General features: G+C 40.0%; 1 protein-coding gene across 1 annotated transcript in view; it reads left to right on the top strand.

The window, feature by feature from the left end:
- The window catches only part of yeats2 (YEATS domain containing 2), a 28,294-nt gene that overhangs the window by 739 nt on the left and 5,482 nt on the right, over window positions 1–22,073 (top strand). The window contains exons 3-24 of the mRNA XM_031743749.2: window positions 101–198; window positions 328–420; window positions 1,391–1,624; window positions 1,705–1,817; window positions 3,757–3,918; window positions 5,235–5,346; window positions 7,128–7,172; window positions 7,259–7,427; window positions 7,649–7,891; window positions 8,521–8,688; window positions 9,579–9,670; window positions 10,428–10,616; window positions 10,742–10,967; window positions 11,461–11,619; window positions 12,617–12,744; window positions 13,961–14,107; window positions 16,803–16,982; window positions 20,339–20,711; window positions 20,808–20,942; window positions 21,365–21,499; window positions 21,757–21,907; window positions 21,996–22,072. Coding sequence (XP_031599609.2) covers window positions 101–198; window positions 328–420; window positions 1,391–1,624; window positions 1,705–1,817; window positions 3,757–3,918; window positions 5,235–5,346; window positions 7,128–7,172; window positions 7,259–7,427; window positions 7,649–7,891; window positions 8,521–8,688; window positions 9,579–9,670; window positions 10,428–10,616; window positions 10,742–10,967; window positions 11,461–11,619; window positions 12,617–12,744; window positions 13,961–14,107; window positions 16,803–16,982; window positions 20,339–20,711; window positions 20,808–20,942; window positions 21,365–21,499; window positions 21,757–21,907; window positions 21,996–22,072 — 3,429 coding nt within the window. The remainder of the gene's footprint in view (window positions 1–100; window positions 199–327; window positions 421–1,390; window positions 1,625–1,704; window positions 1,818–3,756; window positions 3,919–5,234; window positions 5,347–7,127; window positions 7,173–7,258; window positions 7,428–7,648; window positions 7,892–8,520; window positions 8,689–9,578; window positions 9,671–10,427; window positions 10,617–10,741; window positions 10,968–11,460; window positions 11,620–12,616; window positions 12,745–13,960; window positions 14,108–16,802; window positions 16,983–20,338; window positions 20,712–20,807; window positions 20,943–21,364; window positions 21,500–21,756; window positions 21,908–21,995; window position 22,073) is intronic.

Raw genomic sequence — 22,073 nt, 5'->3', positions numbered from 1 at the left:
TGAGCCAGTACACCTGCTTTGCTTGTTGTGGTCAAAATTAGCTATCAGTTGTGCCCTGGTCTTGTAGATATGTTCATTCCCTCTTCCCTGTTTTATCCAGCTCGAGAAGCAACAGTTCAGAAGATTGAAACCATCATCAAGGAGCAATTTTCTTTGGAGATGAAGAACAAAGAGCATGAGATAGATGTGATAAGTCAGGTATTCAGATGATACTTTCTTTTAAATCTGTATTTTACTTGTTACTGCATAAAAACTTAACATGGACAATAACTTGGAGTTAAGTGTAATATTCAGCATGCCGGCTCACTGTTTTTCTTTGCTTTGCAGCGTCTTAATGAAGCCAGGAGGATGATGGACAAGCTCAGGGCATGCATAGTAGCTAATTACTATGCCAGTGCTGGACTGACAAAGCTCTCAGAGGTAAATTCCCATTCATTTGGACACAGAGTTTGATGATACAGCCTCAAAATTATATGATGATATTTGAAGAAAATTTGCAAGAAAAATATTTCTGACAGCGCAGGAAAAAATATACCAAACAACATTTTATTGATGTTTGCAGGTTGCAGCATTTATAGGTGTAGTAAGTTAAAGGTATTTTGTATTATGCTATTCTAATGAGCTGCAGTCATTGTTGGCAACCTTAGTAATTTAAAGTATTTATCTTGTGAAACAGGTTGCCAGCATCAGCATTGTAGTGCAATAGTAGCGGTACACAGCAAGTCAAATGTACACACAACAGTAGCCCTAGGTATTGTTTCCCCTGGGAAGTAAAAAATATAAAATAACACTTTAACTGAACAGTTGTTAAACTAACTTAACTATGTAAATCTTAATATTCTTTTCCACCTGGGATGTTGTTTCTTATGTAGAGCTTTTTCACCAGTTGCTTAAATCACTGTGTTTGTACTGATGCATCCACATTTTTATTTAATCCCCCCCTGTTTGCTTTTCCTGTCATCTGGAGTGCATCTAGCGTGTGAATCAGTGATGCTTGGTGGAGTCTTTTGTTGACATTTAGGTTGCACATCAGCAGCTCTTGGTATCTCCTCCTGCGTAGCCTGGTTGTACTTTATGGTGTTTATTTGCTTCAAGTGGTGAAACACATTTGTAGCTTCCACCTTCAGCTGGAACAGTTTCCTTGCATGTTTTGAAAAATATTGTCCTTTTGTTCAAGGTTGTTGAAGTAGATCCCTTTTTAGGTACTAAATTGGCTCCTTAACAGGAACATATCCTGACTGGTCTCATTGTGCCATGCACTATGGATCATAAACAAATGGCATAAAACTTTATAGTGGTGTTACTGCAGACAGTAATAGCCAGCTGTCTGCTGCTCTATGTGGTAGTACAGTATAGAAACACTGACCTAAATTTCTTCTATGTCCCATAGCATACCTCCAAGAGCGACCCTGCTGTGCTGAACCATCCAGCCATCCGACGCTTCCTGGAGTCTCCTTCCCGTTCTTCTTCCCCTCTCAACCAGGGCTCCGAGACTCCATCGTTGGTCCAATCAGAGTCTGAGTCTCTCTCACAGCAAGGAGACGGTGCTGAGAGGAATGGAGAAGGAGCCTGGAGAGAGGACAGCAGCAGGCAGGAGCGCAGACCCGGACGCAACACAGGCAAAGTAAGTTCAGCTGGCAGAAATTGTGGGGTTTTTGACCTTTTGATGATCGGTGACTAAAAGCGTTGCCTTTGTTGCTGTAGGACACATTCGGTGTGCCGTCGTCTGCAGAGCAGAGAGTGACCTACCACACTACTGGAGACGATGCATCTAGACTTTATGCGAAGAAGACAATCGTAGTGGGAAATGTATCCAAGTACGTAACCAAATTAAAAAATGTCTGTCATTTCTTTGTGACTGATTCAGTAAAAGAACTAGATCTTACAATCCCTGATAATGCATTGCTTCAAATGGAGAAAGTCTTGAGGGATGGCTGTTACGAGGAAAGGCAGCCCAGAAATTTTACCAGCTGGACACATTGTTGTGTGCCTCAACTTTACAGGGTGTTTTGGTCTTTTACCCAGGCTAATCTGCCATTTTTCCTTCCTTGGTTAGGTTTAGGGATTAGAGATTATCATATTAAAAATTTGTCAGTAGTGAACCTTGGATTCATCGGGTGTTTCGGCCATTATCACTAGACACCCTCATCCAAGGAGGCCCTGCCAGGGTTGATCAGGCCCTGGCTTATGTTAAATTGTTATTTCTCTTTTATGTTATTTCTTTGGTGACTAATTACATTGTAACACACTTTTCAGATTAGAGGTCAGAATCTTCTTAGTAACTGTAAAAGGTTTAAATTAACGACTACAAGACAAAAAGTTTGAATCTCACAGCATTAAAGTTAATCTTTTCATCAAGCTCAAAATTTAGAATTTAACTTTTTAAAAGTAGAGAACAAGTGAAAAGAAAGTATTGTTTGAAATAGATACTCTTTACGTAGGTACGGAGTAGCCTGGTGTTTTGTCTTAGTATTTCAGAAAGACACTGAAAGTTTGAGAATAAATTACATGTAAAAAATTTTAATAAGAAAGTCACTTAAGCTTTGGGCAGGTATTATAGAAAAGGCTGCCCGCCTGCATTCACTATTTTTTTTTCATTTTTAATCAGTCTTGGAGGAAAACACTAAATGCGATGGACTTGCATGTAGCCTACTGCATGTCTCTTATTTTGAAAGTTCAGTTGTCATTCATATATCACTCAGATATAATACAAATCGACCATCTTGAACCGCAGCTGGTTTAGGGTTCATGTGCAGGATCAGAAACTAAGTAGAAAGAGAGCTGATTTTATTCATTATCGGCTAAACATTAGAAGAACTGCAGCAGTCGGGGTTGGTTTTTCTTATTTTATTCAGTCAGCTGAATTTGTCTCATGCATGATTGTGCGCTGAAGAGATGAGCCACAAATCAGTTTTCCTACAAGTGTGGTCTTGAAGAAGATTGAGAATAAATTTTACCTAATTTATTTTCCCCCTGGGCGCACAGTTTTCTGTTCCTCAAGACCGTACAGGTAAAACTACACTCAGTTAATAATGCGTTGGGATCCCACCTGCCATGATACTCATGAGCACGTTGACCCCAGACCCCATATAAATAGGATACTCACTTTTTAATTGTACTTTATTACGTAACGTTTTAGCTCTTATGTGTCAGACCACACCTGTTGTGTAACCTGGCCTTCATTTTTGTGTTAGCCACACGCCTGTAGAGTTTCGTGACTGCATTTTGTAAAGTAATGAGGCTTTTGTTTTGACAACTGGGCGCCTACCATTCGTCAAAGGTGGGGTTTTTTTGTTCCAGTATGGCACACACGGACTCAAGCTGAAAAGGGTGCCAGCGATACTCATCATTAATGAAGCACATATTAAGTTGAGAAAACTTTATTGAGATACTTATTCAGCACACTTAATATTGTAGTACATGTTTATTAATCAGAAAGCATTTGATCAGATGAGATTTTAAGTTCCTCCAGGCTTCCAACCGGTGTATGATTTAAGACAGAAACTTTTTTATGACAGAAAATTATTAAAGCGGTGTTGAAATTAGTCATGTAGCACCTCCTTGTCTGTCTCCCCTTTCCAAATATTTTGTAAAAATTTAAAGAAAAAAAAAACACCTCTTCATTTTCAGTCTCACTTTACCTCCCTGCTCTTCATCTTGGGTGGTGTTTAACTCTTCTGTAAACCATCTATGCATTACCTCAATCCAATGTTTTCACTACCTCTGAGGTTTTTCTTCTTTGTTTATTATTCTCAGGTACATTCCACCTGATAAGCGGGAAGAGAATGACCAGTCTACTCATAAGTGGATGGTGTATGTCAGAGGCTCAAGGAGAGAACCTAGCATCGACCACTTTGTCAAGAAAGTTTGGTTTTTTCTGCATCCCAGCTACAAACCCAACGACCTCGTGGAAGTCAGGTTTGTGCCAGTTTTAGTGAAATGTGTATTGAAGTGTTTTTAAGCAGTCATGCAGTTTCATGTAGTGATGTTGCAGAATAAAATAAGTTAGAAAGAATTTAATTAAAGAGAAGAAGAAGGAAGACAAAAAGAAACTTAAAAGATAATAAAAGATTTGTTCTTGCAGTGTTTCGTAGCTCTTAGATAAAATATTTACTTCTAACTTTGTATTGTCGTGATAAGTAAGTCCTTTAATCCACCTTTTTCCAAGCATCACTTGCCAAAACTGCAAGAATTATACAAACAATATTACATAATAATTCACTTTTCACTGTCAGCTCGGTGAAAATCCTTTAGATCAACTTTCAGCAAACACTGCCCCCTTGTGCAGGTTTGGTGATGCAGCGCATTCATCCCCTATCAGTCTCATCGCTTTGTAGAAAATCAATATTTGTCTTACCAAGCAGTAATCACTTCAGCAAAATCTTACAGCTTGTTAGTTTTTAGGAAAATTAAAAGATGACAAATTTGTTATTCAGATTGTACACACATCATTAGGCAACATCATTTGCTGCACAGCGAGTCAGCCTAGAACTCAACGTCAACAGGACTAATAGCAGGCACACCTAAGTGGTACAGACTTGCCCTAGCCTGAAGCAGATAGGTGTATAGATGAGCGTCACACACTTAATTTAGAAATCATTCACAAGCAACAGAGGTTAGGTAACCTTGAAATATGTACTTAAAATGTCTAATTGTTGGCATTACCCTCTAAAAATGGCTCAGGATTTAAGGTTGCCTGCAGCTTCTGAATAAATGATCTCTCTCATCAGTCAGCAGTCCTTATCCTGAGCTGTAGCCTCCCAGCTGTTTGAGCTGACAAAGTGCTCACGTTGCTGTTGCAGCAGCTCACAAGCTCCCCCCACGTAACCCAAACCTTCACTCCCAGTGAGCCCTACGCTGATGCTCTCTGCTGACTCCCAGCACAGCCTGACTGTAGATGAAGGGATGAAGTGAAGTGGAAAAAAAACACTTGCTTCACTTATAGGTTGCGCTTGAATACACACATGATACGCAGGCACATACACATAGCCTTGCAGTCAGATCAATGTCTGTTATGTTGGGATGAGAATGTCAAGCTTCAAAGGAGGAGAACATGTGAGTTTTTCAAGTCATTGATTTTTAGGAGATTCTTAACTCAGTCCAGGCTAGAAAACAGATTTTTTTTAAAACAAAGGCATAGTGATGCATCTTTAATATATATATTTTTTTCATCCTGACTTATATTTGAATTTTAACAGTGTTGCATAAGGCAGTTCAAATGTGTCTGTTCTCAGTGAGCCTCCCTTTCATTTAACGCGTCGCGGTTGGGGTGAGTTTCCTGTGAGGATCCAGATCCACTTTAAAGACCCTCGCAACAAACGTATTGACATCATCCACCAGCTAAAGGTCAGAATACTTTATAGAGCACATCATCATTCACTTTACTTTTCTCGTTAGATGAGGACTCTTTGTTTTCCCATATGCCAATTATCAGAGCCTATTGTAGACAAGCCAGTGGGTCTGTGATATACTCTGAGACTTTTCTGACTTCTACTGCTGGTAAATTTCACATATGTGTAAAGTGTACAGGATTTAGGCAGGAAACTTAAAAGGATTACATATGTTCACATCAGTATTTTATTTTTTGACAAATACACAATATTTGCAGATTTTGCCTCTGGACACCACCACAGTGGATTTAAATTCAAACAGTCAGTGTGTGATTGAAGTGCAGACTGTCAGCTTTAACTCATGGGGATTTCCAAAGATATTGCATTAGCAGTTTAAGAATTACAGTCATTTTTATCCACAGTCCCTCAGAAAGAGGAAGACTCTGAAAGAACTGCACAACTGACTGACAAGCAGTTTTATGACCTGTCCCCTTATTTTTTAATGAAAAAGGGAGCAGATATAATATCTGAAGTTGATTTAAAGTTTTGAAATTGTATTTTATAGCTTTTCAGTGAGGGAGCCTGTCATCAGGCTGGAAAAACAAAAGAAAACAACAATAAAACAAACCGATTAGAAAGATTGCAAAAATCCCAAAATCTGTCATTTAAAGGTGGTGAACTGATTTGCACGATACATCATTATTACATGATAACAATATCACATAAGAAAGTAAATAAAACTCTTGAAGAGGTAGATGTATCATTTTCAACATCTAAAATCAAGACATGCATGTAGGGTTTACAACAAGCTGCAAACCACTGGTTATACTCAGGGACAAGAAGTCCAGACTAGACTCTGCTAGAAAAAAATTCAAAGAGCCTGCACTGTTCTGTAAACAATTCTGTGGATGAAATGAAAAATATGGAGGAGAGCAACAACTCATGATCTGAAGCATACCAAATTACCTGCTGATAGAAGTAACAGGTTGAATTCTGTGTACAGGGCTATGCTCTCTGCTCACATTCAGACAAATACTGCAGAACTCATCAGACAGCATTTTGCAGAGCAAATAGTTATCTATTTGCTCTGCAAAATGCTGTCTGATGAGACCCAAAAGAGCAAGCAGTACAAGTTTTTCAAGGCAAAGAAATTTTTTTACTTTTAATGGCCAAGTTGGTCACTTGATCTCAACCCAACAGAGCATAATTTACAGTTATTAAATGCAAAACTGAAGGCAGAGAGACCCACAAACAAGCAGCAGCTGAAGGTGTCTGCAGTAAAGGCCTTGTACTTCCTAAACAGTTCATGCAAGTCTTTTGATAAACCCCTTGAATACATGAATTAAAACGTTAAAATGAATTTGCTGGGGGTCAACGGGTTTTATTTGCTGAGCAACTACCAATTTTATTAAATATTTTTTCATCTTACTAACCGAGTGCTTCAGCAAGCTTTCCCCTTTTATGGCTTGCTTTTTTTGCCCCACTGAAAAGCACCTGTCTAGTATCTTTTTTTCAGTCTGCATTACAATCACATATATTTTGTTTGAAAAAAATAGTCTTTGTTCAAAAAATCATGGACCTAACTGTGCGCTAAGTGTGTCTTTTTAAACTAAAGAACTTTCATTGCTTTTAGAAATGTATAGTGATATAGTCCAGTTTGATTTCAGAGTAATTGGATGTTGACATTTAAAAAAAAAATAAGTAATCATAATATATTGCACTAAAATGTGTTTATACAGTTCAGTAACTTTGCTGCATAAGTTTGCTGTCTTTACTCTTTCTTCTGTTTTCCTTCAGCTCGACCGAACATACACTGGACTACAGACGCTCGGGGCAGAAACAGTGAGTTAGAAATGTTCACTTTGTTTCCTGCAATGACTTTTTTCCCTTCAGAGCTTCACTCTGACGTTGATTTATATTTGTTCCAGGTGGTTGATGTGGAGCTCCACAGGGATTCTCTTGGGGAAGACTACATCCCTCAGCCTTCTTCCTCCAAGGTGACTCACAGAGCAGCCAGCCCCACTTTGACTACCTCTCTGGCCCAGACTTATGGACGCTCTAGTTCGCCTGTCTCACATGACTCCAGTGTAGACAAAGGTACAACAGCAGATTATTTTTGCACATTTAAAATAATAGGGATCAAGTACCTGAGGGTGTTTATATACTGGACTGCTTAACAGAAAAGTAGGATTGTTTATTTTCTCTCCTTAAACCAGAACCAACCAGTTTTCAGTGGTTTCTTGGCCTTACAATCATTTTATGTCAGCTTATTATCAAAACCAGATGACGTTCAATAAAACATGTTGTTCCATCTGCAGTTTTCATAAAGACAGAGACGGGGAGGCCTGCAGGTGTTCATAGCGCAGGCCTTGCTGCCGGTGAACGCACTCCAACACGGCCCAAAGCCGGTGACAGAGTCACCCTGGGTTCCCATGGCAACTCTGCCTTCCAGCCTATCACAGCAAGCTGTAAGATTGTTCCCCAAGGACAACCACCCAGTCCTGCTGAGTCTCCTGGGAAATCATTCCAACCAATCACAATGAGCTGTAAAATAGTTTCAGGTACGTGTCTCCACCCACTGTCCTTGTAAAATTGTCATTTTGTTTCTAAAGAATCCAATTCATCATAAATAAGATGGTCTAAGTTTACTCAGTAAAGATGCCCTATGATTATAACTTCTTTATTTCAGGTTTTGTTGAGGTGAAATCACTAAGAAGTGTTGACAGCAAACGCCTCACTGACATTGAAGTTTGATGACATTATTTTTCCATTTGCTTGTAATTGCAACATATTGTTTCCTGGCACTGACACTGATTCTCAGCTTAGTGAAGTTGGTATGAATACAGTCATTGTTAGGAAGATGCAGTACTGCTCAGTAGGGGTTGACAAAAGCTTCTTTTGTTTTCCCACAGGCGCATATTTGTTGCATTAGCCAAACAAAGTACATAAAAATAGAAAAACGTCATTATGTTTTACTTCAGATTTGGAAAACTGCTGATTATATTTTCAAATATCTGTAAATGCAACTGTCAACAAAACACAGAGATTGGAAACAGTGGCAAAAAGGTCATAAATTTTATCTTTCGATAACATATTTCAGAGCCCTTTTTAAAAATGAGAAAAAATAAGTTTCATAAAAAATTAAGTCTAAGAGAATTATACAATAACTGGCCTACTTCCTCCCCCACAGGGTCACCCATCTCCACACCCAGCCACTCCCCGCTGCCCCGCACACCCACGACCTCCACCCCTGTCCATTGCAAGCAGAGCTCATCCTCTGTGCTCAACAATCCTTATATCATTGTTGACAAACCGGGCCAGGTTATCGGCATGGCTTCCTCATCCGCTGCCTCCACAGGTACACTTCTCCTACTCGGTGTTAAAGTGCTGCTTGAAATCAGAAGTGAACCTGGAGCAAAACTGAGAAGCGGTGTCTGAGCCGCCCACACGGGATATAAAAATGGCTGTGAAAAATCCACTTTATAGCAGGACAGACGATGAACAGTGCCCTTCAGACTTCTCTGTTCTCTTTGTTTCTTTCTTTGCACTTTTTTCCCTCTTTAATCCCCTTAAACTCTACTTTCTAACATTATGTATTCCCTCTTTGCTGTTTTTTTTCTCCCTACCTGCACTCCTAAATTATGACGTGTGGTGAGCCAGCAGGATAGTTGCTAGAGGAGAGGTTACCATGGTAACTGAGCCAATGTGTTTCATGGCCAGATTAGGGGGCTATTCGAGGAGACCCTGCACTTAAAACAGTTTTTTTTCCCTCTCTATGTGATGTGTGTTTAAGTCCCCATAAAAATATGAGTTTTATTGCCATCTGAGCATTTCCGCATCATCAAGCAGTCATCTTGCATGATGATAGTCATTGTGTTTACTTCCTCTCAGCACCAGCATCAGGTCATATTCCACTTAGAAGCTCTTTCCTGTAGATTGTTGTCTCACACCCACTCAGCCACTCCTACACTTCCTTCACAAATGCACTGCTCACCCAGATTTGGCAACAAGGTTAGAGTGTTCTTAAATGATGTTTTATCAAAGTGGATGAGGTAGATGTGGGTGTTTTGGCTGATTCACCAGTCGTGCAGTAAAACAGATTTTAATGCAGTGAGTAAGGAACAAAACTTTAGTGGTGCTCAGCTCTGCGAGTCAGTCAACCCTGAGAGGAAACAGTCACCTGGTGAATCATTACCCCCATCTGTTCTCTAACTTATTGTGTATGTATGTTTGTTAATTATTTCACAGGAAGCCCATCCACTAAACAGTCTGCCACTCAGGGCACTCGCTCCCCAGCACCTAAAGTTCACACTGGCACCTTCCTGTCCTCAGGGATGAAGGTGAGTTGGTAGAGCCTTACTGGGTTACAACCTTAAACGTGACAAACAACATTCATTTTTACTGCCCTGTCCTCTAACTGTGATGATAGTCCTTGTAGTATCTGTGTTTAAAGCAACATTAACAAAGCAGTGTGATATTAATAGTAAGCCAGGGTGCTATCTTCAGCAGCTGTGAGTGCCTTGGCAGCTATTTAAATAGGACATCGTTCTGAGGATGGAGGAGGGGGAGCTTTGCAGAGAGAATTGCACAGTTCTTTTTCACGCAAAATGTGTCATTAGCTTGCTTTAATGTCATCCTACTTGCACATGCTAATGATCCCTTCATTGTCCACAATGAGCGAAATATGATCTGGCCTACAATTCCTGTTTTATCACAGTGGAGCTCTGATTGGTTCAGATTCTTTAGTTTTCTCTGTTGTAAACTACAGACATCTGCTCTCACACTGAAAGGCACCCCAGATGAGGACATATGGGGAATATCAAAACATGGACCCGATGAATAAATGATGATGCTGATTTTAAGAAATCTGTTTTAAGTAACATCTTTTCTTGCAGCACTGCAGCCTGCTGAAAAAAGAATAATCAGATCTTTCTTTACAGTTAGAGTGCATCGTATTAATCATTTATGTGATGTTTTCTTTTAACCAGACAATGTAATTGGTAACTGATATATAGCAGATGCATTATGAACCCGCTGTGATTTCAAAGCAGTGTGGCCTTTTGTTTTCGAGTCCCTCTCTCCATGTTTCCCTTGCAGGTTATTATCAAGCAAGAGCCAGGGGAAGTTTCAACACAGCAACAGCAGATGGTTTCCACAGTAACCAGCCAGCAACAGCAAGCTAGTGCTACAGCAGGACACCAGTTTGTCGCAGTGAAGGGGGGTCACATGATCTCCATGTCGGCCCAGAAACAGGCTGGTGGAGGGACAGGGGCCACTAGTAGCAAGGTCAGTTGTCACCCAGACACATCTGCAAAGAAGCAAACTTCCAATGATAAGTGTGTGTGTGTGTGTGTGTGTGTGTGTGTGTGGCCACAGTCATTTAAAAAAATAGTTTCTTCTCTTTCTTCTAGATGTTGGGTATTCCTGTTAGCTCAGGGCTCCAGTCTTCAGTCAAACAGGTTGCTATCAGCAGTGGACAGATTCTGGTTGCCAAGGGCAACCCTTCTGTCTCCAAGGTGATGAGCGGAAAGCAGGTTTTGGCTCAGGGAGTTGCTAAAGCCATCGTCAGTGGGGCCAGTGGCATTTCTGGACACCAGGGTACCAAGGCGGCTGGTGGTACAGGTGGCAAGAGTGGAGGTCAGAGGTCAAATACACACGCACACACACACATAAAAACACAGTTTCATTTTATAGCAGCCCAAGTTGTTGTTACAATTTCAAATCACTGTGACAAGTTTGATATTAAAGGGTTCTGGTGACATGCCAACTCGATCCATTCATCCAGCCTTTCCCAGCTGTCATAGGGAGAAAGGGAGTTATACAACTTGGACAGGTCGACAGTCTGTCACAGGGCTAACACAGAGACACAGACAAGCATTCACACTCTGTTCTGCTCTGGGTTTAACTTTGACTCTGAGGTGGGGTGACACTTCAATGGGGTCATCAATGTTTTTTTTGTTTTTTGTTTTTTTGTTGTTGTTGTTTTTTTTTTTTATTTACTTGAATTACATTTAGAAACAATGTATCTCTACCCTATATTAATATCATTTTCTATATTTAAAATGTTTGCTATTTTAGACCTGAGTGAGTAATCATTATTATTATTTTTTAATTCTATGTTTGTTCTTAGTGATGGCTACACTTCAGCTGCCGGCCAACAACTTAGCCAATCTGGCCAATTTGCCACCAGGTACCAAACTCTACCTGACCACCAACAGCAAGAACCCCTCGGGGAAAGGAAAGCTGCTCCTCATCCCACAGGGAGCAATCCTCCGGGCCTCCAGTGGAAGTGAGACACGTTGCATCCTATATTATTAAATATATAATAATAATATTAAATGATATTTTTATACAGCCACTGTTTAAAACCCCATATCAGTTTCCAGTGATATGGCATTGCTCCTTTTGTGTCAGTGTTTCAGTCACATGCTTTTCTCAGTCTTATTCATGTTTATTAAGGCCAAGCAAAGAGTTTGACTGTGAGCAGTTTAAATAATGTTTGTTGGATGTGTCACCATGTTTTAATAGAACTCTGTGACAGTGTATTTTTGTAGAAGCAAAATGGAAAATGCAGGTTAGCGTTGTTATGTTTTATATTTTAAGGACCTGCAAGATTATAGTTTAATTCATGAATTAAGGTAGAACATTTATCTAAGTGTATTATCCCAAAGTATAGCTTTACCACTTAAATATGGTTTCCAGGACAGTCTCTGTGGACTACAGTATGTGGGTATTTAATATCCAAGAAAACCTGGAACATGTGAAGCTGCACATCATTTTCTAGCAGGTGTATAATGTCATAAATTACTAGGTGTTAGAAATATGCATTTGTCTGGAATGGGTAGCTTACTCAACAGTTTTGATAGAAACTGAAAGCAACGCTTGATTTTGTTGGCAGCTCAGTATTTGGGGTCAGGATCCCAGGCAAAAGCCTTTCACTGCAACATTTTCATCCATGCCTCCAAGTTGTAGACATCTATATTAAAAAATATTTTGGCTCCCAGCTCATCATAAAGTTTGGAAAAAGAATTCCACTTCTGAAGTGACTCTACAACTTGAGGCATGCTAGTGCCAGTTGCAGATATTGGCTGCTGCTGGACAGTGAGTCAGTTACATTCATCTGCTTTTCTGCTTAAAGACATTTTTTTCACAGCAGTAAGCCAACTTTTCACTGCCCTGCTATGCTTCACAATCGTGCCTTTGCCCTTCTTTGAAACGGCAGCGCTGATACTCTGGATTTTTCTTGTGAAATGAGACTGATTTGTATGTGGATTTCTGTAATTTAGGTCAGCAGTCCCAGAACAGCTCATCAGCGGGCTCTGGGGGCTCTCACAACTCCTCCTCATCTTCCTCGTCAAGCAATCTACCTTCCAACCTCTCCTACACATCTTATATCCTTAAACAGACCCCACAGGTGGGTAGACCCACTTTTTCTTTACTAACGACAAATGCAGTCACACACTGGCACAACATCATTTGTAGCTCTGTATGTATCTCATCTTTGCTTATTAGAGTGTTCATATTTATTTACGAGAAACTGAGGATGGATGCTCTTATTTGTTTACCGTTACAAAAAAAATGAGTCAGATTTCTTTAATTTTCATGGCTGAACCTGACCTGTTCTTAATTAGTGTGTGTGTGTGTGTGTGTGCACAGAGGTTTCAGGTTTCCACATAGACTCTGGGTCCTGCTTTCCTAATAATGATCATTCTTCAAGGGGCATCTTTTTTTTTTTTTTTGGATAAAATTTCATGTCAGTCTCTCTTATGAGCCAAAGAGCCAGCGCACTCCCACATTCTAATTAGGACCTAGAGGATCAATTGACCTGGGGGGCTAATTGAATTTTCCGTAGCTATTATGTTATAAAAAATTAAAATGTAATGGAAGCATTGTACTGCTTAAAATAGTCATACTGTGCACATCATGTAACCTTGTACTCTATGTAATTTAAAGTCTAATATTGGTGATATATTAAGTTCAGCCTGGCTGATCCTGTGTGGGTTTACTAGGCTGACCTGAAAGCAATTTTTATGGCCTTTGAATATAATAAGTCTGTAAGATTTTAGATAAAAACAAATTTTGTTTTTAGTATTTACATCACTGTAGTGACTGACTTTGTGCGCCTGTTTGTATCCAGTAACTGAACACTTTGTTGGTTTGCTCTGTTGGTTTGAGATGGGTGACTGGCTTGGTCACTGAAGAATATCCCATGTCTTTGCCTCGAGAAAGTCTTGAGTTGCTTTTGCATTATGTTTTGCCGTAAATGCACGAACTGTCGAAGAATTACAGCCGTTCTATATGTCAGTGGCCCACTAATAAGGTGCTCAAAAGTAATTGGACTGAAAGAATCAGCATCACGTTTACTCCAAAGTTTGTACACAAACACAAACATGGACATTTACTGTCCATGGGTTACTTGTATAAAAATGCCTGTAAATCCTGAACAGTTGATGCAGGACGTTTAAGCTCCTTGAATTACAGCTGAAAATCTGTACAGTAACACACTGATTTAAAATCCACAGTGCTGGTGTACAGAGGCAAAATTACACAAATCATTGTCCAAAAACTCTTGAACCTAACTGTGTGTTATTAGAGCTGCACTTTAGTCATTTTTCTTCTATTTTTCTCAGGGTACGTTTCTGGTTGGTCAGCCTGCACAAGGTTCGGGGAAGCAGGGGAATTCCAGTTCGGCAGGTCATGCCGCATCATCTCCTGCAACTGCTACCCAGCAGGCTATTAGGGTGACAGCTGGACAGAAGGCAGCCATCTTGGCTCAGGTCAGTGTGGAGAGTTTACTGTATGCTTTTCAGTGTGTAACACAAAGGCTGCTGTAATTACTACTGTTTTTGTGTTCCTTAGTTGTTTCTTCAACAGTCTGATTTCGACATGGGCTTGTCTTTGGGGTAATTATCAGCAAAGGTCTTCCAGTTCTGTGATAGTAGGACTCGTGTGGTGTTTGCCAGCTCTTTTGTTCCTGCTCTGCAGTCATTTTCCTCTTTACTATTCTTAATGAAATATTCATTCTTCTTCTCTTTTTTTGCCTCCCTTGTTTGATTACTAAATTATGACCATCCTGCCAAATCTCAGATTTTAGAAGTGGTGGAAATGCTTTTGTATTTTCTTTGACAATGAAATATCTTCAGAAGTCTTTTCTTTTTTCATTTGAAAGTATATGGATTAGTGTTGTGTTGGGAATATCATTTCATAACACAGTTCAGTCTGTCATCCACATACTGAAAGTTGTATTTTGCACTTTGTTAGAGGGACATTCTCATTTCATTTGGTTCATTGTATCTCGTGGTAGTGTGGGCTAGTGTAGTATAAAAGTATAATTATTGCTAGAAATGTCACTGCATACTCAGCGTTTAAACAATGCTGCCCTTGCAACAGAAATATGGCCTAGTCAGCTAAATTTCTTTTTCTGTTTTATAAATGTACAACACCATGTAATTGTAGTTATCAAGCAAGGTGTTATCAAGCAGGACTGCAGCAGTTCTATAAAATAGACGGTTATATGAAGGCTGTCAGAATAAACTGGCATAAAAGGACTCAGCCAGAGTATAACCACATCTTTGTACAGGATAGGAAGACTGATGTTGCTAGCTCTGCTAACATTAGCCACACTCCACAAACAAATTTGGCCACCTAAGTAATGTTATACAGGCTGAAGCTGCAAATGTTTTCAACAGCATTTAAGATACATTTTAGTTATTATAGAAGGTTGTCAACAGTTTCTAAATGCTCTTAAGTACCAACATGGATTATTTGCGCGGATCATGTCTCTCCACTTAATATTTTAGCATTACATTAGTCTAATTTGTGCTAGAGTCAGCCTTATTCAGTTTAAGTTGTTGCATTGCCTTAATTCTCCAAAGTAAAACTTTCTAAAATGTCTAAAGATGTAAAACCAACGTGCCAGTTTTTTTTTAATGTGATGTCTTTTGCTTTTTAAATCTGTGTCTGTGTTGGCTGTGTTTTGAAAATTTATAAGAAAATTAATTAAATGAAAATGTAATCAAGCTTTTTACAATTTTCTTAAATACCAACAAGGACCATCTGTACAGATCGTGTCTCCCCCTTTAATCAATGTAAATTAATCACCAGTGACATCTGTGGTTATTATCCTAGTGTAAAATTAGTCTGCTTTTAAGGTGCTTAAGAGAAAACATAATTTGTGCTTGACACAGCTTTTTTTCTGTTTAAGGTTTTGCGACATCTTAATTTTTCCAAAATTAAAGTTTATATAATATCTCCAGACATAGATCCAACACAGATTCAGGAAGAAACAGAATAAACGGTGGATGTAGCTACCAAGTGGTCATCCTCTGGTTTTTGAAGTTTTGTTTGGAAGAAACAAGATTAGCATTTTCACTTGGTTTCATCTTGGTTTAAAGAAAAAAAAGTAATGATGAGGACGGGCAGGTCTACTTGAAGTCATAAGCCAATGAACATACCTAAAAAAAAAAAATGCTCTTTTTCAAAACAGAGTATGACCAAGACTTTTTTTTATTCATTATAAACAAAACTGAGTAACTGAGTCCTTAAACTCATCAAGAAAGTGGTTAGAGGTCAAGACACAAGGCTTTCCCATAGACTTCTATAGCTCCAGAGGTGTTTCTGCAACCACAGCTATCGCCATCTGGTGGCTTTCGGATACAGTGCAGGTTGAGGATACTTCCTCACTGGCTTAATTTTTCCAACTGGGAAGCTATGTCCATGTTTTATGCTGTCGATGGTTATTAAATCTGGTATTACATCTTGACTCTGAAACATAGATTGAAAAACAAAAACATATTATTCAAAGATGGCACTCAAACAGTACATATGAGTGTAGTTAGTTTTCCATTGGTTCCACCCACAATTTAAATGAGCTATAACAGTGAAGGACCTGTCCAGGGTGCTGCTGGTGCAAGCACCTGATTCTCCCATGTGCTGCTGAGCTGGAGGTGGACAAGTCCCCTCATGCATTTTAATCAGTCTCACTTTATAGAACACTATCATAGCAGTTTTCATTTATTGGTGTTTACCCAAGTGAAAACTGACTCCAGAGTTTGAGTCTGACTGGTATAGCGTTAGTTTTTTTGCAGGGGTTTTTACTGATGAAAAAAATGGCTTCCAGTATCATTTTCATATGAAATAATATACAAATACAATAAGTACATTATTATATTACATTATTGCGCTGTTCCTGAAGGGTGCAAAACTCAATAATATCATTGGTAACAAATGTGAAAGTGATTCCTTACTATTTACTGTCAACATGGCTACTGTGGAAATGCAAAGAACAAAGTCTGTGTATGTTTGTCACAGTTTTTACAAAAAAAAAAAACTTCTTTTTTTTTTTTTTTTTTTTTTTTGATTGTTTGTGAGTTTTCACCTCACTTGCCTCCTTGACAACTTCAGCGTGCTGCATGTGGGCCGCTGCTGCTGCTGATGTTATAAGTAGGTAATTGCTCTTCCTCTGATTGACAGGTGGTGGGCAGCTCCCAGGGTGCGCAGGTGAAGTTGCCTGACGGCTCAGTTAAAACTGTAACGGCAGCGGGAGCAGGCCACTTGTCCAAGCCGGGCACCACCACGTTAAGGATGACAGGTGGAGTCATCACCGCTGCTAGCTCCACGCCTGGCTCTGTCAGCAGTGCGAGCCAACAACAGGCGAGTTTCACAGTTTTTATTTACATCCCTTTTATTCTGCATGGCAGATGTTCCTTTCTAAGAGTCACATTAAACCAAAGAGCTGTTAGCATTCCTTTTATGGTTGCAAGCTAGTTATACTGTTTTTAATTACGCTGGATTTCATACCCACCTACAGATGAGGACACAATTATTAGCCTCCCTTTGAAAATGTATTTATTTTTTTAACACAGCTGGAAGGAATTTTTAACATCCTAGTTTTATTTTTTGGATGCTTACATTATTTTACTTTGTGTACAGAAAGAAAATGATTTCCCCAAAAATAAAAATTACCAGGGTTAAAATTCTCAGCTCCACTGATGCTAATGGTCAGTTGTGTCTGGATAACAGCCTGCAGTCACTTGTTTTAGCTTTCAACAAGTCTCACTCACGTCCTCCTGAGCAATCCCAGGCCATTCCTTTTTGGTGAATCTCTCAAGATCCTCCAGATTTGGTGGTCTGCTCGGTCTTCAGTTAACCCCGCATCAGAGTGGGCAGGCGAGCGGGTAGCATGAAAAACCATCTTTGTGAACACGAGAACTCGAGAACGAGGGAACATAGGATTTTCATGCAGTGTGATTGTCCCACAATTCACGACTTGGCTAAGTCATTCACTAGTGTCCTGGCAGCTCTCACTAGTTTCCAGAGTCTTTGAGATCTTTTGTGTCCTACCTCTGCCAGGCTTGTTCTGTACTGTGAGGCTCTCTGAATTTATTGAGGTTACTTCTCCATCTCTTGCCTTGTGAGCACCAGTAATTCTTTTTTGCTAGTCTAAACTGATATCTTTTGGTTTTTTTGTTGTTTTTTGTAGAGATGGACTGATCCGATATTACGTATCGGTATCGGTCCGATACTGACGTAAATTACTGGATCGGATATCGGAGAGAAATAAAAAATGTAATCCGATCCATTAAATAAAAAAAAAAAAACTTGCGACACGACGTAACTCGGCTCATAACCGTAGCACGTCGGAGCAGTGTGCGTCACGTGATTGAGCAGCTGTGTGTATTTGTAGCCTCGCTAGCGATCCGGCAGTTCATCTCCGAGGAAGTTATCCCAGAGAGAAGTAAAGCAAATGTGTAAGTTCATCTCTGAATGTTTGTAAAGCATTCCCACGTTAGGCTTAACAACCGATATATGGAGCGACTGCCTCTCTCTCCCTCACCTTCCTGCTGCTACTTCAATCATGAAACTGATTAATGATCAGTTGATCGGCTTTTCTGTCGCGAGTCCGTCTCTCTTCTTTGTTTTTGGCCCACTTTGCACCAGAAAGAGGAAACCAGCGGCGGAACAACAGCAGCATGTTTAACCTTGATAAGCTGTTGTTAGAATTTATTTAATATTACTTTCTACACCAGGATCCTTTTCTACGTAGCTGACGGCTGGTAACTGTGCAGGGGCGGATCTAGCAAAGTGTAGCCAGGGGGGCCGACAGGGCATGAACAGGGAAAAGGGGGCACAAAGGCATACTTTTCTTTCTTATTCTCATTTAAAATGTCTAGCTTTTAATAAATAATTATCTGAATCTTACACCCAAAGTTTTAATCTGATGTAAAATGTATAGAAGTCCATTACTGTATATAGTAACTGTTAAGTCTAATATATACCCTAGTAAGCTATAGTACTTTTTCCTTTGGGAAGGTACCATCTGTGCAGTCTGCAATTCTGTTGAAGAAAGATGTTGAATCTATTTAATTATTCTTGAAAAATAATTTATTTCTGTGCATTTCTTTTTCACACTGCATCAAATTAAAGTTGATTACGCCGATTAAGCATCATGAGGTGGAGGGTGGGGGTGGTTCCTATTTTTTTTTGCTGGGAGTTTGCAACCCTATTAGTTAGGTTGCTTAATATTTCTGCTAAGTACTCTTTAAAATACCAGAATAGGAAGAATGGAGCAGGTTTAAGTTTATTAGATTGATCAGTGTTGCTGAACTATGAAATATTTTGGGTGCAGTGTATTTTTTACATACAGGTATAACAGGATAGCTTTAGTGTTGTTGTTTATTTAAACTTGAGTATGAACTTATACAAAATGCAGCAAGATATAAAAAAAAAAAAAAACAGTTTTATTGATTAAAAAACACACAATATCGGATTCATATCGGTATCGGCAGATATCCAAATTTATGATATCGGTATCGGACATAAAAAAGTGGTATCGTGCCATCTCTAGTTTTTTGGCATGATGTTTTCTCAAGGGAAGCTCAAATTCTTGCTTAAGTTTTTATATTGTGTGTAAACTGGAAGAAAGCCCTCATTTTTAACTTTCTTTTACAAACTTTGAGCATTAAAGCACATCATTGCACATTTGTGGTTTGTGCTTTGGCTCAATTAAAAGATCAGTTTTTGGGGGGTGTTAATATTGATCCTGGTATTTCTGCTATTCTGCAAAAATAGAAATAATTGGTGCTTTCTAAAGGAAACCTTGCTCTGTTCAAAAAGCATTTGGAAAAATTTTATTCCCCTATGGAATTAAAATCCATAGGGGAATAAAAATCTTTCAATTCCATAGGGGAGCTAAAGATTTTATCCTCATCTATAAATGTGGTATGATAGATAAAATCGAAGCACCCTGATTTTGTAAGAAATAACACATTTTTGTATAAGTGGAATTGGGGGACAAAAAAAAGGCAGTAGAGATACACAGAAAACAAATGATCCAGCCTGAGTGCAGTGGCTCACATGTGTAGGCACGCTGCTGTGTATATTCATAAGCATCGGTCTGAGTTTGGATGATTACATCTTTAGAGTCAGTAGCTAGGCATCATAAACCAGAGAAATTGCAACACACAAAAAGATTTACTCGGCGCTCCAACAAACAAGCCAAAGAGGGGGAACTGCTCTTTCTGTGGACTCTCTGTGAGGAAAAATGGACTCTTTTGTTTCTGAGATTCCATAAAACCATTGACCTGATCAGCACAGCTCATTCTGAGAGCTAGAAAACAAACATCAGCAGAATAAAGAATGCACCAACTCTCCTCCAGGCACAGCCACAGCAATCTTCTCTCACATATACACTACAGTGTTTTTGCAAATGGACTTGGACGGTGATATTTTTCATATTTATGAACACGTTCGCTGTCGTGCAGCTCTAAATAAGGTGAAATGCTGCTGTATATGTTTTTTTTTACCTCACTTTATTAACTATTTTGACAGAAGGGATTTGTTATTAAAAGTGTGTTGTTTAATGAAACCATGGTCTGCCATCCAGTGTGAGAACAGGTTGGACACTTGAGCTTGTGCTCTACTTTGGTTAGCTCATTATCAGAAACGTTAAAGGACATAAAAGAGTCTGTGTTTACCTGCTTGACACATGTTTCCGTGTGTCCGTGCAGGCCCTCGATGGTGGGAAGTCTGCTTCTCAGCATCACTCACTCCTGATGGCAGCCAACCAAGCAGCAGTAATCAGCGCAGCAAAGAACACCAGCGCCGCTGGAGGCGGCAGCAGCCTGTCGAAGGCAGCAGTGGCCTCCTTGGTGAAGGGTGCTGGAAACCCTGCTGCGATCGCAAAGACTCCTGGAGGTTCAGCTGGTGCTGTAGTAACAGGTGCAAAGGGGATCACCAACATGCCTGTCATCAGCATGTCCAAAGGTGTGGGTACTGTGGTGGGTGTGCCCAAAAGCAGCAGCGGCGCGTCCCTGGTTTCTGCAACTTCGTTAGTCAGCGGAGTGGCAGCCGCCGGAGGAAAAACGGGTGCTGCTCTCTCGGGTAGGCAGAAACAAGCCTGATTCTGCGTTAACTGTCGGGTTAAATGTTAACGCATTACTTGAACAAACAGAGCACCTGTGGTTTTGTTTTGTACAGGTATGCTGAAGATCCATTCTGGAGGTTCCAGCTCCCAGCAGACTGTCTTAACCATTCCTGCCAACCAGCTCAAGCAGCTGGGCGTTGGAAGTGGGTCCGGTGGACTGCAGACCATCTTCATGCCTGTGGGGAAAGGTGAAATAAACCCACAACAAAACAGTGAATTCTAGATTAATAAATTGGGTCCTCCATGATAACACAGGATGCTGCACAAACAAAGGTTGCTTTGTTGGAGTCTCACTTATTTTTAATAAGTTTCTGAGGGTAAATCTTAAAATATACAAAAATTATGCTAAATATGTTTTTCCTCATGTGATTTACAGTGTGAGACTTCGAACAGTTAGTTTACGCTCTAAACTGAGTTTATGTTCCTTCGTTTAAAGATGGCAGAATGATTTATTTACAACACGCAGAAAAACAGATTTTCATTATTTCAGTTTTTCTAAGTGCAGCTTCTGAAATACCTGTCATCCTACCCTCTCATTTTTCATCCACTTGTTAAGCCCGTGTACCTAATGGCCCACAATCCATTCCTGTGTGTTTTACTCTGTTTGTAGTCGTGTCAAAGGGCCCAGTCTCCAGTACTCCTTCCTCCTCCTCCTCTTCCACCACCCCTGGAGCACCTGGAGCTGGAGCCTCCCCAAGTCCTGCCAGCCAGGCCTCCCCCTCCCTTGCCCTGCCTCTGGTACAAGGTGAGAGGGGTCCATCCTCACTGCACCTGCTCTCCTCTTCTTTTCCACTTTACCCCCAAACTCCTCTTTCTTTGCGTATAAAATTATTTATTTTGCTTAGAAGCACATTATGCTGTAACTGGTAAACTCAGATCCCATCCCAAGTCATGTTACATCCCTGTAGTCTCATCTCATCATTCTCTTTTATCTCCCAATTTAAAATATATAGTATGCATAATAATAAAGCAGCCTTCTCTAACACTTGTTTTCTTCCACAGTGAAGACAGAGCCAGGTGCTGGCACAGCTGTCACAGCTGGTCCATCACCCCCGGTGACTACTGCCCCCGCTTCTTCTGTCCACGTTGCCTCTGCAGCTACCACCGTCAAACAGGAACAAGGGGCAGAAAACTCATCGCACGACCTCATCAAGTAAGGGCAGGGACCTGTTACAATCACATACAGTGTGTATACATGAAAGCTTCTTGGCACCTGACAGCTGTGATTGTCTTCTCCTCAGCACTGAGCATATAGAAACCATGATGCAGCTGCTGACAGCTGTGGTGAAGAAATTCCCTCTAATTGTGCCAGATAAGAG

The sequence above is a fragment of the Oreochromis aureus genome, linkage group 18 (genome assembly GCF_013358895.1).
Source record: "Oreochromis aureus strain Israel breed Guangdong linkage group 18, ZZ_aureus, whole genome shotgun sequence".
Lineage (NCBI taxonomy): Eukaryota > Metazoa > Chordata > Actinopteri > Cichliformes > Cichlidae > Oreochromis > Oreochromis aureus.
Note: the sequence above shows the minus strand (reverse complement) of the source record. Positions and strands in the feature narration are given on the sequence as shown.